The following is a 14,045-nucleotide window of genomic DNA, read 5'->3' as shown; positions in this document are numbered from 1 at the left end:
ATTTCATGTGAATCAACTGTCGAAATGTTGTCGATAGGCATGCAGCCTTGCTAGCATCTCCATAGGTGCGGGGTTCGACTCTTGTGCTCTACAAAAAGATAGAGCAAAAATTAAAAGAGAGTTAAAAATAGGACACGTACAAAAATAAAAAATAAAAACTGTCGGAAATGCTGGTTCCTGGCGACGACTCTTCATCTTCAAGCCCATGGATTCAACGTGTAGCTCGGACCAGTTTGCCTGAGCGTGTAAGCTTTAGGCCCACGATTTCAACTAGTTCTTTCAGCTTGGCCCAGTCATTCTCTTCTCTCTCTCTCTCTTCCTCTCCTCCTTTCCCTCTCCTCTCTTTCCCATTGCGAGTTGGTTGACTCTCGCTCTGGTCTTCCCCATGAATCTCCTGAGAATTCACCACGACCGCACTTCCTTTCTCCTACACCGCACCGCCCCTCGTCGCCTCCCTCTTCCGGCGCCTCCATTTCCTCGGCCACCCAAATTGCACCCGCACCCCATCTCCGTCTCCTTGTCGCCCTCCAGGACCTGCAGCTTCGGAGCTCACGGCTTCTCGAAACACGCTGCAACGGCATATGGCGATGAAAAAGGCGAGAGCCTGGACGGCGAGGCTGTGGAGATGGAGGAGGACTTGTCCGTCGACGGCGTCGTGTATCAGAACACGTTGAGATTGGTGGAATGCTCCATGTTCGCGGCGCTCTCTGGCTTAGTGTACTTCCTCAGCAATTCGCTCTCGATTGAGGTTGGTTTGGGTGAATATGATTATGGGTCCTCGTTAAATGAGTTTAGCTCTCGACTCATGCCTCAAAGTTTAGAGTTTCGGTTGCAATGCGTTGTGGTTGATCGTGAAACATTGGTCTTGGTGGGTGGTTTTTGCCGGGCTACTCGGATATTGTTTGAGGCTGGTTCGGTGCAAATTTCTTGATGTCTATTTAGCGATTGTCATTTTGCTTTATGGTCTACTGAGCAGTATTTCACTTCGGACAGAATTACTTTGGTTGCTTTTTCGGATTGCCGATAGTAATCTCCTCAATGAGATGGGGCATTGCAGCTGGGAGGAAAACTATGGTTGGAATCCTATGAGTTGTTAAAAAGTTTTCGTCTTTTTTGAGTCGAGTTGTGACTGATCGTATTGGCAAACTCATTGTTTGACTCCACAGGTTGCGACAGCTGTGCTGTTACTTGTCCTCTCTGGTCCATTAAAAGCATTAACTTATCTGGTCAGTTCCCTTTCAGGATGCTCTGCCTGATGAGCATATATGTCTTCGCATGATTGTGCTAATTCTGGATAGCGTGAATATATTTGTCATTACTTATGTGTGCTTGGTTACTCTATTAATGGTTGAGCCACAAGGTGATTCCGTGGGCTCATACTCTTTGGGCCCAAAGGAGAGTATCATCCCTCATGGTATTGCTTGATAGTAAACTCAATGCTTATAGACCATGTGGATCTTGTCATGTACTTGTTCACATATCTTGCCGATAATCGGTTTTCTTCCTAGGCTTGTTGAGGCAGTTTTTCTGGTAGTACCAAATTTGTCATTGTGTGAATAGTGTTGTGGTCATCACCGAGAGACTGGTCTTGTTTATCTGCTCAGACATGTTTGTCACTAAAGAAAGTGGTTTCGACACTTTATATACTTCTCTGACATTTTAGTTCAGACTTTACAGTCGGCAAAATATTCGTAGCATACTTTGCTCAAGCAAAATTCTGTGTTGCAGCTTATGCATGGGCTACTTGGTCTCACAATCGGTTCTTTATGGAGGTAAGAACGTAATTGCTAGGAGTTTTTGCTTCTCTCTAGTCAAGTTGTTGATCATGTGTAAACATCTTCATGCTATTTCAACCACTGTGCTTTCACACGTACTACTGTGACTATCCACCATCTTCTGCAAGTACATAAATTGATACAGTCCTTAGCCCCAGTTTTCCACATCCATTGAAATTTGGATGCTTGAACTGCCCAATTAAGTTGTTATACTTCTATTAGATATTTATTGTGCACAGAGACTTGTTTCATTTTCTGGAAACAAAAGAATTCAGCACAAAGATATAACTGATACATAACTGTCTGGAGTATGTTCACGAAAATACTGACCAGTGCTTTTAGTTCTCAACATGTTGCAGTCAACTGGAATCTGAATTGAGAGCTTTCATTTTGCGAGTACATGGAATTGAAGTCATTGAGCTGACAGGCTTAACACTTTTTTTTTATATTTATCATGGAGTCTGCTTCTTAATGCATGCTTTCTCAACTTGCTCGACAGTTTGCGTGTTACCCTGGTGAACCAAATATGATTTTACGTGTTACCCCGGTGAACCAAATGTGATTGATTAACTAACTCGAGCTTCACATTTGGAATGTAAGCAGGTTGGGAGCCAGTTGGGGTGCTTCAATCTTCATCAGCACACTTGTATAAGTGCTAGTTATTCCCTGAGTTCTTACCATCTTTCCAAAGCTGTGGTGTTATATAGCTGTTTCCATGTATTATTCTGACTCATGTCTGTTTGACATGCAGGTTCGAGCGCTGTGTGCCATGGGTTATGTTTTGATATCCTCATTCTTAATAAGAGAAAATATTCTTGATCTAGTAAATCCTTATGCCCTACATAGTAAGTAATTTTGACTATTTTACATGCACCAGTTTACTGACAACATACTCTATTCCTGTAGATCACCATAAACCTCCATGCTTCCATTTCCTTCTTGTTCACTGCTTCAGGCATCAACACAGTTCCATCAATGAATCTCATATATGCGATATTCGGAGGCGTGGTATATCTTTTTCTCTCTTTCAATTCCTCCCATCGTAGATTGTCTTTCCTGGCCGTCCATTGATTTCATGCATGAAAATATCTGACGGGCTTGCTACTATGTTCAACAGCTTCTGCTGAACTCCATATTTCTAGCTTTCCTGCTACACCTACTGTACTCGGTGTTCCTTTCAAGGCTTGGAATGAGAACTTCGCTGAAACTTCCAAGATGGCTAGAGAAGGCATTATAGAGATGTCACATCTGTTTTTTTGTGTGGGTCAAATACAATAACCGTTGTATGATATCGAGTGGAACAGATGCAACTCCTAAGTGCACATCATTGGAGCCCGACGCTCTTGCAATCACCTCTGCAAGCTGCATCGTCTCCCCATTCGCTATCAATTGCCCTCCACCAGGTTGGTGTTCTTGAATACTGATTGCACAATGCAACCATATAGCACCGGTGCCGGTACCTTGGTGCGTTGATTTGGAAAGTTGAGAAGAAGATATATTGGCCAGTGGACCGGGCTTAAAGTTGCCGACCCCTCAAGTGACTCGGGTGTAATAGTTTGGATGCATTCATTTTTCCTTCAAACTCCCATCCTGCAATGCCAGATAGTACCGCAATTAGGATCAAAGATTGTTCAAGACTCTTTGACAAGCTGTTGATATCATGTATAAGTTGGAAAATTACTCGTAGTTGTCATAAATATAGTCAGCTTTTGCAGTAGAATTTCAAAACTCTCATTTCATTTTGGATGGCTTCTCCACTTGCCACTGTCACGTGGTATGGCTGCTGCACAAAAACACTTATTCAAGTTGTCCCTTGAGGATGTAGTCAGCGCCTATTCAACTACATTTTTTAAAGTCTTCTTTGTGCATCATGAGGAAAACCTCTTTAATGGGGTTATAATAACTGGTTACGAAATTCCAAAAGAACAAAAACAAAGAGTTGGCATTGCTACCTTCAATCTCCACGAATCAAAATAGTTTAATTCCCTCGAATCATGATAGTATCGTTGGTGAATGAGCACGGAGATCGCCTTCTTTAGCGCCCCGGCAAGAGCTTATTTTCATCTCTCACTGACCGTATACAGCTGAAGAACTCAGAGACAAGTCTCTCACGCATTACATTAAAGTGGCCCAGAACATAAATCAATATATCAAATCGTAAACGGCAGCTAAGATTGCTGGAACAATATAATGATCTCTTCACATGGAGTCAGTAGGCTCATGTATCAAGCGCATCTTAAGCATGGGGCATCCAAACATCGTTGTGTTTCCCTCCACGCGCAAAGCCAAAGTATAGACACAGGCGCGAGCACAATCAGAGGCCCAAACACATTGAGCATGGTGATCAAATGACACCCGTGGCAACATGTCTTCTGTTTAACAATTCACCATCTTAAAAACAATATTATCAAATGCTTTGAATATGTATTTCGAAAAAATACAGAATGGTTGTGCAAAAATTGGGAATTAGCAGTAAAGGGATACTTTCGCAGTTCATAACTGATGCCCTCAAAAACAAAAGCTATAAAAACCCCCTCTCAGCTCGAACAGCGCTCTTGGTAAAAAGCCAATACAGTACACTGTTTTAGGATATTTTACATGCCTAAAACCCCAAATTCTATCATTAAAAAAGTACAGTCCTATGTGTTGTCGAGCTACACCCTCATGCCACAGCTTAGCAACTGTGACTGGACAAAAACGATGAGCCGCTTCCTCCAGTTTTCTTCATCGGAGCTTCTTGATCCGCTGCATGATTTCGACAAGGCAAATGACAGTAAAAAGAAAGAACGCGTTATTAATAAACTTAACTCTGTAAAGCATAACTGAAAACTGAAAACTTTAATTTCATCACCATAAAAGACAGAAAAAGAGGAAAAAAAAGGAACAACTCAATGAATGGATATATACCCAAAAGCCAACCGCATCAAGAGTCTAAGCTTCCTTCCTAGTTATCCTGTAGGTTGAGAAACATCGATGAGTCAGTCATGAATAATGGCATATTGTATGAATATCAACACAATGATGTGAACAAGATGTGACAAATAGTCTGAAGGCAGAAAATGTAGTCGCTAGGAACTGGAGGCACGTCAACATTCTATTATGCAACTTGAGATTACCAAAACTGTTAATGCGCATTAGAGTATATACACTGAAACTGACCGAATTAACAGAGAGAAGTGATGCTGGAAAGTAAGAGAAAAAATCAACAGACGCAATCAAAACCACTGAAATCTTGTGACTCATAACCAAACAAGGCACAGAAATGTGGATGTCCGAGTATGTCGACATTAAAAAAATACATGTGAATATAGCGAATTACCAGACCTCAGATTAAGATCTCCATAAATCATATACAAAATAAGCATCAGAGTTTTCACAGACTTGTCTGTCCCCAGTACCAGTAATTCCACTCAACAGATCTAATATTTGCTCATCCGGGAAGAACATAACCAAGATAAGGAGCACGTTGCATACTTTCTTGAATACATTGCATCCATACCTGAAGCAGTAGATTCCCAAGGCTGTTGTAATTTCATGTATAACGGCTGTAGCAAAATGTAGGTAGAGCCCCGCTGTATTCAAACAAAAGAGCATAAAAAAGTTAGCTTATGAAACATGAAACTCTTATATGGGCAATAAAAAACGAGTTTTCTTACAGCATCCAACAAATTGTCCTAATGCCAAAACAAATAAATGCATATTGCAGCAACAAGTTTCTTGTAATGACACCCAGACTTTATCATGTTAGTCATCATCAGAAATAGATTATTGCATCAATTAAAATGAAAAGTCGTGTTTAAGAAAGCAAGTTATGTACCTGTGTAAATACAGTAACCCAGAAGAACCCAGAACTCATCCACTAAAGGAATTCTGCGATATGACGGTGAATGTCAGCAGTGGTATCTCATTACCAAAACATTTGAAAGAGAAACATTAATAAAGTGAACAATATGACATACCCGTCATTCAGTTTAGCAGTCAGGGCATTGGCAATGGCAAAAGGAAGGTACAACAGAGACTACACCAAAGTAAAGACAGATATTAGTAATTCTGTTTTCCATAAATTGACTCAATAACTCTCAAAAATTAGATTCTCAAGCAACCGACGAGTATAATAAATTCCAAGGAATCTACCAACCATTCCCCCAAAAGATGCTAAATCATCTCTCATATACCTCCTCATCGGATTGGACAAAGTTTGCTTCCCGGGTCACACACATTATAGATATTAGCGAGCTTGTGTAGACAAAACTCAGTACACAAGTTATTCCTCGCTTAATTTTGCTGAACTTCAAGCGTATTTTCCCATTTCCAAAGTATGCTAGAAATAAATCAGATTTTCCCTCACTGTGAAGCTATGTAGCACTGATACTCTCCGGAGGCCTTCATGTCATGTCCAACACTCCGACATTCTTGGACACTCTCCGGCATGCAGCCGACATGTGATCAGCATTCCAGACACGCGAGTCCAACATCCCGACACACCATTTCGACACGCACGGGAACAATTTTGAGCATTTTCAATAAATTAGGAGTCTATATAAATTTATCGAAAAATACACGTACTTAAGTCATACCCAATCACATTAAAATTAATATACCTAACCAACCAAAAAAAAAAAAAAAACTAATAGTGAATTCCTAATAGAAGAAGAAAAAACTCATCACCGATATTTTTATATATACAACATACATTTAATATACGTGTCGGAATTCTCTATTTTTTTAGAAATCATGTGTCGGTGTTTAGTGTCGTATCGCGTGTCACGTATCGTGTCGGTGCTACATAGCCGTGAAGTATGTCAACAATGTCCATGAGCCACATCATTACAAGCCCAACACCAGCCAAAGAGATCGCGCTTTTCACTTGTCAAATAGTTTTCCCTTGTGATGACTATCAATAACGTCTGAGAAAAAACATGCTGGAGCAGTGACACTCCACTAACTTCTCAGAGGCACATCCTTAATAAGCCCAACACCAGCCAACATGAGATCTGCTTTTATCACCAAAAACCAAAAAATGAAAGAAAAAGAGATCCCCTTTTTAGGGGTGAGTAAACTGTGGGCTGTATGAAAAAGATCAAACATTTACAGCTTCGGAAATCAAGTTGGGAGTTCTGTCTAGAATCACTCATTTGAGTTAAATTCTGGGATGTTCTATGTCCATAACAAGTTCTCTCCCAGAGAAAGGATCAAAGTCTTTCCTCACTGAAATTGCCAAGTGAAAGATACCTAGTCTCAAATAAGAACCTAAAGCATCAAATAAAGGAGCATATTTTCCTCTGAACATACCTATACTACAAATCCTGGCAAGGAGAAAAGAATAACATGTCCAAACTAGTCATCTCAGCAATGAAATGCTTCTTACCATGCACATATTAGTTTTTAAACCCTTGGGTTCATCGCACAAATGGGCCAAAATCATCCTTCCCTGTCAAAATATCTTATGTCAAGAAATAATGTAGAAAGAGAAAAGGAATCAATGTGCAGACAAGCACTAGTTTAAAAAAACTTATTGCACAAATTTGACACTGCAAGAGCAATAACAATGTGCTTCAAATTACATGTAACTATAAAACATCCCATAAATGCCGCTGTCTTTCAGCCTATGTATAGGAAATAAAACATACTAAAAACTAAATATCTAAAAAACTCAAAACACAATATTTTCAAGATGTTTAACTCATGAAAAATACTCATCAAAACCATGCTGTCCATGAATTCTAATAGGGAAGTGCAGATTATTAATCCTAAGGACCCTGGAGAACTCACTAAATTTCACCTTTGCCTCATTCATCGAGGGAAAGGTGTAACCAACTGAAGGAGAAGAAAATACAGCTTTAATGTCTAAAGGCCAGAAAGCAGTACTCCACAGCAAAAAGGAGTTGGAGCCATTTGGAAAAGAAAAAGGGAAAAGGAAATGTTGACAAACGGCTGAATGCAAGACATGATAATTCTTATTAGGACCACCCTTCTTCTAGAGAAGAATCATTTGTAAATATCCAATTCTTCACAGATACATGGAACGCATTGCTGTCTACAGGTGGAATTGTCCTATGTATGAAGCAAGTATCTGTTGGCACATTTCCTCATCCTTGCCAACCTTGAAGCACTTAGGACACATATCATACTATTCTTTGACAAAGTGAAACTGGCTGGCAAGCAATTACGAGAAGAATGGCAACCAGTAATTCCGGATGACTTTTCCTAGAAAGATTCCCAAATGGAAAGGAACAGGAGGCAAGCATTACAAATGCTCTAAAAAAAACACGCCAAAATTTTTCAAACTAATTACTGATACCTATATGTACCAGCGTGTTGTTCAACATAACAGAAAAAATGCAGTTTTCCTCTTCACAATGGAGCTCCACCACTTAAGGTAGATAAAATAGGATTACTCTCTTACCCTAACATCAACTTAAATTTCCATGTGGTTTTCTAGTGAAGATTTAACCATGCTGATACAGCCAAGAACAATTAATCACCTCAATCTTCTTTACATAGTATTTTCCTGCAAATTCTCAAAAAACAAGAAGACTAGAGAAATACACAGCCCCAAATCAAGTTACTTACCACAAGGAACCCAAAGGCAAGTCCAGTTCCCACGACAACCAAATGAGGATATCTACTCATTATATCTGATGGGGACAAATAATCCCTGCGCGGTTCAAGAAGTAGCCATAAGAAGGGCTGTTACACCACAAAAGAGTTTGTAAAATGCATGATGGTTAAGCCATACCATGCGAGCACTCCTGCCAGGAGAACAACAAAAGGGTAAAGCTGCGGGGAAAACAAAACAGGTCAGTCAAGCAACTTTATGCTCGCAAAACAAGTCGCAGACTGAGAGAACAAAAGAGCAGGTCACGTCAGTACCATTGCTAGTGCCAGCAACATGTTTCCTTTCCTTGCCTGAACTACCTTATAAACATTTGAGACACTACAAAGACCATAACAAAGATGAAGTTAAAACATATGACGTACAGGAAGAGCATAGAGTTCATCTCTTTCTCCAATGATGATGAAAGGCGAGGTACAAATTATCCTTATTTTAAGTACTCTCTAAAGCACTAAACACCGTGATTTCATATGGTAGTGTGTTCGGCTTAAATTTTCAAGATATAGCCTGTACTGACAAGCTCAGCAATGAACTGCTAGTATAACACCTCCAAGAGGGGCAGTGATGCTGAGATCAATAATATAAACTGTAATACAAATAAATGCTGCCAAGGAAAAGTAAAAACACAAATTTTGCTTACTTGAATGCAACTGTGGGTATGACAGCAAAAGCTATCATCAAATACAGCACAGCTTTAAAGGTAGGAACTTCTGAAGCCAAAAGGGAAAAAGTGCTACGTAAATATAGAGAAGAAATAGATGATGTCAAATATCAAAATCTCAAAGAAACGCATCAGCCAGACAAAAAGAAAAATTGCACAGAAAACAGATTTTAGTAAGGAATAAAAGTAAACGTTGATGAAACCTAAAACAGAAAATAAGGCTGCATCTAGAAAATCATACAACGCAAAAACCATTTTAAAAATTTTATGTCTAGTAATTTATCCCAGATGTGTAGTAAATAAAACAAACACCTCCAATTTAAAGCATGAAACCATCATAGGCTCACATAAATATTGTTAAATCATCCTTAATGTGCTGAATGGATGAAACAGACATATCAAGCCTTTTCTGCTATATGTCATGCACATCAAGCAACAAAAGGCTTCTCTTGGAACCTGACGGCAAGTTTGATAGCAACATACATAAAGCAGCAGGTGCAACAATAACTTCCTGCTGTGCACCCAAACAAACGAAACAATTTGGCAACGAATAAAAATTCAGAAATCGAAGGACGGTTCCTAAAGGACTCATATGCTGATTAATCTCGAAAAATATTGATATCACTATTCATGCACACACAATAAAAGATCCATGATGAACTACTGCAGTCTTACCACTTAGGAAGGGCACCCAACCAAAAAGCGGAATAGATTTCCCAAATTGTTGGGCCCACCACTCAGCACCTGAATGAGAAAGATATATGCAAAATCTATTAACATATAGAAACAAAACCTAGTGTTGAAATTAAAGTACAAGGACAACTCGAGCTCAAGTAAGTATCAGCTGCTGAAAGATCATACCAACAATAGCCGTGAAAAAATGGCCCAAGTAAATCATCATGAGACCCTCTGTTGGTCCATTAATTGCCGGAAGAATAAGAGTATTGGTAAAATAGCTGCACCCAAAAGACAATGAGGGTCCTCTTTCAGTAACTTCTTCCAATTGTCCATAGTACTAATAACAAAGACAACAAAACTTCTTACGTGTCCACATACTAAGAGAACCACTAAGACCACTCATATCTACACAGGCAAGAAAAGACATTAACTTACAAATAAAAAAGCACATATCCAGGGGAATACAGAAGGCATTACATTTAACCAAGAAAAGTTTCTCAACCTAAAGGCCCAACCAAGTAGTCACAGTAGCAAAAACAAAAGATACTGAGATATATAGAGGAATGACGACTGCATTACACACTGCGATGTAACATTCAGATAACACGGTCCACAACCACAATTTAAATAACCAACTCTACTAACTGTAATTATAAAAATGAGAATAAAGATATATATTTTGAATTAAATATAATGAGTAAAGATATATTTTTGAGTACTTACTGCTCCCATGTAGCACAATAAAATGGTACAGCTGAAATCACCCAGAACCAAAAAGTGTATCTTCCACACATGCCAGTGCTCCCGAAAGCCAAGGCTTCAAACTGCACAATAGCAAGCAGAACTTGGGTGAATTTATCTTGCAAAGGGTAACCAGTGTTCCAAAGAAAATGCCAAAACATACCGCACATGCAAGTGCATCGCATCCTGCAAGAAGTTGGCAATAAAAGGAATCAGTTCATCATACTTCCACAACAAGTGTTAACTGGCATATAGTTGTCTAATACATGAAAAGGGAATCACCATGATCAAAAAGCTCCCCAAGTGGACTAGAAGAATTTGTCCGTCGAGCTTGCTTCCCATCAACAGCATCAAATGTCTGGCGACATCAGAAGTTAAATAGGTGATTTTTTGTATGGGCATCTCATTTCTTGCTTTACGATAGTGAAAAATGTTTAAGATCCAAGAGAGTTCTCACAACCTATAGGAGGTGAAAAATCATGCTTACAACATGATTAAAGAGGAAGACTCTTCATCAAAAGATTAAACAGAAGAGATCTGACGTTTGTTTGGCAACACTCAGAGTAACCTTAGCAGTAGACTTTATTCGAATCGTTACTAGCAACTTCTTTTGGCGCAATGTGTGCATTCATTCTCAGTGCGTCCATCACATCTAATTCCCCCATATCAATAAATGTACAATGTAAAAGTTGGTCTAATTTAAAAACTCAAAGAGAAAAAAGGAGAGTTAACATCTGCATGTATTTATAACTATCTTTTCAAAATAGGGAAACAAAAGAGAGAAAAAGTACTTAAAAAATCTAAAAGAATGCTGCATGACAAAATGCCTACGCTGTAAACATGGTATCACATTTGTCCCAGATTCTTATACTCTCTCAACTGAAAAGGGAGAGATGACAGGATTGATTGAGACAGTTCTTACACAAGGAACAATAAATATCATGAGAAAGTAAAATCTTTTCATAAGAGACAACTTAAATACAGTTCAAGATGCAAGAATAGATTGTGCGCTAACACATACTTGCGAGCAAAGTGATTTTCATATACATGAGCATACCTGGTAGAGAAATAAAAGTAGTCCATGAGCAAAATGAACCCATCTAGGAGGAGGTGAATCCAATTGAGGAGAATATATCTGGAGGAAAGACATAGCAAAAGTAAAATGCAGCAGAAAGACTGATCTTCAGATGCTTACCCAAATAAGCAAAGCCTTCGAAGAATCTTACAAGCTTCATCGCAAAAATAAGCATGGCAATTAATATAGGAAAACTGCTTCTAGCATCATTTGTCCTTTTCTCAGGTATAAAAGCTTCGAGCACCTCTCATTGTGTTTAGGTCACTCTCCCGTGGATTTCTTTCAGAAACAAATATCCAGCATCAATTTTGTAAGGAAGCGGAGATGTATGCAAGACAACTTTATACTGGAGACTGCTTTGTAAGGTAAAATATTTATGGCACTAGCCACAAAAGCAAAGCTAGGTCTCTGCACTAAACCAACAAACAGAAAAAGTGTATCTTCAAACATCTTAAATGAGAGACAATAAAAGAAAACCATCAATGACAATTTCGAGGAATATCTTGATCACCCTTCAAATACAAAAAACGTCTTTTGTATTTTCACCGGTTTGTATCTTCAAAGAAGTGAGAATTCGGGTCTAAATCCTTAAGGGTATAACTGGCTGTAGACCAATTCTAACTTCAGTTACATGCACAAGATTCTATACATCAAGATATAATCAGATTCAGAGTAAACCTAGTTGACCTCTGGAGACACGGCTATCAATAATTGATAATGCAAATTTATTATAGTCACTGGCAACAAAGGAACCACACTAATGTTTCAGCTAATGAGTTATGTCCCGCAATGGTCATCTTTAAGGAGAAGTCACTCACATAGCCAAGCAAGGCAGAGATCAAGAGGAACAAAAATCCGGTCAGTGTAATCTGAGAAAAGAAATGGAGAAGTCAATTTCATCGAACAAATAGGAATTACTCTCAAGAAACTCCAGTGGAAATACTCAAGTGCAACATAGAATGTCTCACCATGTTTGGCCTGGAGATGACGCAGAAAACCATGCACAGCAACAGGCTCAGAGCGTCAGCAATTACCAGCAATAGGAAAATTAGTATGTAATGGCAGCACAATTAAAGCATTGCAAACGTAATCCCATGCACACATAAACTATTTACCCTTGTCTTAATGATTATACCGATACGGATTACTGAGAAAGGAAAAGGCATTTCCAAATCCAAGATCGGAAAGCGGAGGTGAGCAAGGAAGTTATGCTCTTTCTGTGTAACTAACACTTGAAAAAATGGAGAACGGAAATTATGCTTTTACATACTCCTAAGTCTAGCTTTAGATCCCGACAAATATCTCTTTCCCATGGGCAACGATGCTTGTTAACAATTTCGGTGGTCAGAAGCACTTACGGCATCCATAGCGGAAAGAAGTTGACGCAACGACTCCAGAAAGGTTGCAGTATGTATTTCGCAACATAAGAATGGTCCACGCCGCTGTACTTGTATCTATGCAAAGCGGCCACTCCATGTGATCCAACATAACCCATTCTCGTCCCTTCAGAGTATGCACTTAAAAAAGACTCCTCTTGACACCTGCCTTGAGGAAGCACACAACCGACCAGAAATCAGCAAAGCAGCTCGCTTTAGCATTTCAATTCACAGGTCAAAACAAGCCCGAAAACAACTATCCATAGCCCTAAAACTTCGATTCAGGGTCGATATGACCGAACCCGCCCCTACAACCGAAGTGGGCAATTAATCGAACAGATCGACAATGGAAGCCAAAATGCCCGAACTTGGCGCGAACCCACGACGGCAAATGGGCAGGCGAATCGAAACCGGTGCGCAATTGGGCCGGCATGGATCTGGTCGCAGGGGGTGATTGGAAGAGAGGGAGAGGCAGGAGCGCAAAGATCTGAGAGGAACGGAGAAAACGCAGACAAAGGCAGGAGACTCGACAGAGAAGATGGGAAGGCGTTGGGGAGAAGAAATTACCTTCTCTTCCTGAAGGTCGAGGATCAACTCTTCTTTCTTTAGCAGAAGAAACAAAGCAACAACGAGAGCGAGAAGGGGGGGGCGCAAAGTTGCGTTATATCTCCCGCCCTAAAAGCTGAAGAATAGATTGGGGAAGAACGACAGCTTTTTCCAAGTGGTGCTGGCCGCTACCATTTTCTTTTTTATTTTATTAGATACTAAACCCTACATGCATCTCCCAAAAAAAAAAAAAAACGGAATCGACATTCAAAAAAAATTAATCAATTTTTTTTTAAATATCTCTCAAATCCTTGGACTTTTAAGATATGCTCAACTTGATTCTCTTAATTTTGTCTTGTCTAATCAAACCTTCCGACTCTCTTTTTGTTTTTGCGGTATGATGTTTTGTTTACTCATCGCGATTCGCATTGTACAACCAAAGTTTTTTTCCCCATTTGTTTTTCTGCTCATTTACAGTCGAATTAGTTTCACGTGTAGCTTTTTTGTTGGATAAGTAGCGTCGTGTTATTAATTAATCTGACGATTCAATTAAAGTAGTTGACCGAGAGGACTTGAT

General features: G+C 39.4%; 2 protein-coding genes across 7 annotated transcripts; one reads left to right on the top strand and one right to left on the bottom strand.

The window, feature by feature from the left end:
• The first annotated feature begins 208 nt into the window (after positions 1-208).
• On the top strand, positions 209-3,629 carry LOC115754962. 2 transcript variants are annotated; one of them, XM_030694165.2, is made up of 8 exons: positions 212-748; positions 994-1,074; positions 1,167-1,226; positions 1,729-1,772; positions 2,379-2,421; positions 2,527-2,598; positions 2,682-2,783; positions 2,893-3,629. In XM_030694165.2, the coding sequence occupies exons 1-8, from the start codon at positions 386-388 to the stop codon at positions 3,010-3,012; spliced, it is 885 nt and encodes a 294-aa protein (XP_030550025.1). In that variant the 5' UTR covers positions 212-385; the 3' UTR covers positions 3,013-3,629. The 2 variants fall into 2 exon arrangements, with proteins under 2 accessions (XP_048135387.1, XP_030550025.1); XM_048279430.1 differs by lacking the exon at positions 994-1,074 and having other exon boundaries at positions 209-748.
• A 509-nt stretch (positions 3,630-4,138) lies between these two features.
• LOC115754910 (choline/ethanolaminephosphotransferase 1) lies at positions 4,139-13,654 on the bottom strand. 5 transcript variants are annotated; one of them, XM_048278530.1, is made up of 21 exons: positions 13,559-13,654; positions 13,490-13,525; positions 12,905-13,087; positions 12,515-12,524; positions 12,365-12,415; positions 11,529-11,606; positions 10,754-10,829; positions 10,635-10,657; positions 10,454-10,554; positions 9,914-10,008; positions 9,728-9,796; positions 9,032-9,101; positions 8,649-8,712; positions 8,515-8,555; positions 8,349-8,433; positions 7,144-7,206; positions 5,735-5,793; positions 5,593-5,645; positions 5,275-5,347; positions 4,683-4,728; positions 4,139-4,597 (listed from the first exon to the last, which is right to left on the bottom strand). In XM_048278530.1, the coding sequence occupies exons 3-20, from the start codon at positions 13,039-13,041 to the stop codon at positions 4,707-4,709; spliced, it is 1,170 nt and encodes a 389-aa protein (XP_048134487.1). In that variant the 5' UTR covers positions 13,042-13,087; positions 13,490-13,525; positions 13,559-13,654; the 3' UTR covers positions 4,139-4,597; positions 4,683-4,706. The 5 variants fall into 5 exon arrangements, with proteins under 5 accessions (XP_048134487.1, XP_048134483.1, XP_048134486.1 ...); XM_048278526.1 differs by having other exon boundaries at positions 4,139-4,520; XM_048278529.1 differs by lacking the exon at positions 13,559-13,654 and having other exon boundaries at positions 4,139-4,520; positions 12,905-13,091; positions 13,490-13,522.
• Positions 13,655-14,045: the final 391 nt, after the last annotated feature.

The sequence above is a fragment of the Rhodamnia argentea genome, chromosome 5 (assembly GCF_020921035.1).
Source record: "Rhodamnia argentea isolate NSW1041297 chromosome 5, ASM2092103v1, whole genome shotgun sequence".
Taxonomy (NCBI): Eukaryota; Viridiplantae; Streptophyta; class Magnoliopsida; order Myrtales; family Myrtaceae; genus Rhodamnia; species Rhodamnia argentea.
The sequence above is the reverse complement of the archived record's forward strand: the minus strand, read 5'-3'. Positions and strand labels throughout refer to the sequence as shown.

Bases quoted from the DNA above. Each gene is read 5' to 3' on its own strand.
- LOC115754962 (XM_030694165.2), top strand. From the start codon at position 386: ATGAATCTCCTGAGAATTCACCACGACCGCACTTCCTTTCTCCTACAC. The intron at 1,227-1,728 runs GTCAGTTCCCTT...TCTGTGTTGCAG, and splicing joins TAAAAGCATTAACTTATCTG to CTTATGCATGGGCTACTTGG. The intron at 2,422-2,526 runs GTATAAGTGCTA...TTTGACATGCAG, and splicing joins CAATCTTCATCAGCACACTT to GTTCGAGCGCTGTGTGCCAT.
- LOC115754910 (XM_048278530.1), bottom strand. From the start codon at position 13,041: ATGGGTTATGTTGGATCACATGGAGTGGCCGCTTTGCATAGATACAAG. The intron at 8,713-9,031 runs GTAAGCAAAATT...TGGTCTTTGTAG, and splicing joins ATACCCACAGTTGCATTCAA to TGTCTCAAATGTTTATAAGG. The intron at 8,556-8,648 runs GTACTGACGTGA...TTTTCCCCGCAG, and splicing joins TGTTGCTGGCACTAGCAATG to CTTTACCCTTTTGTTGTTCT.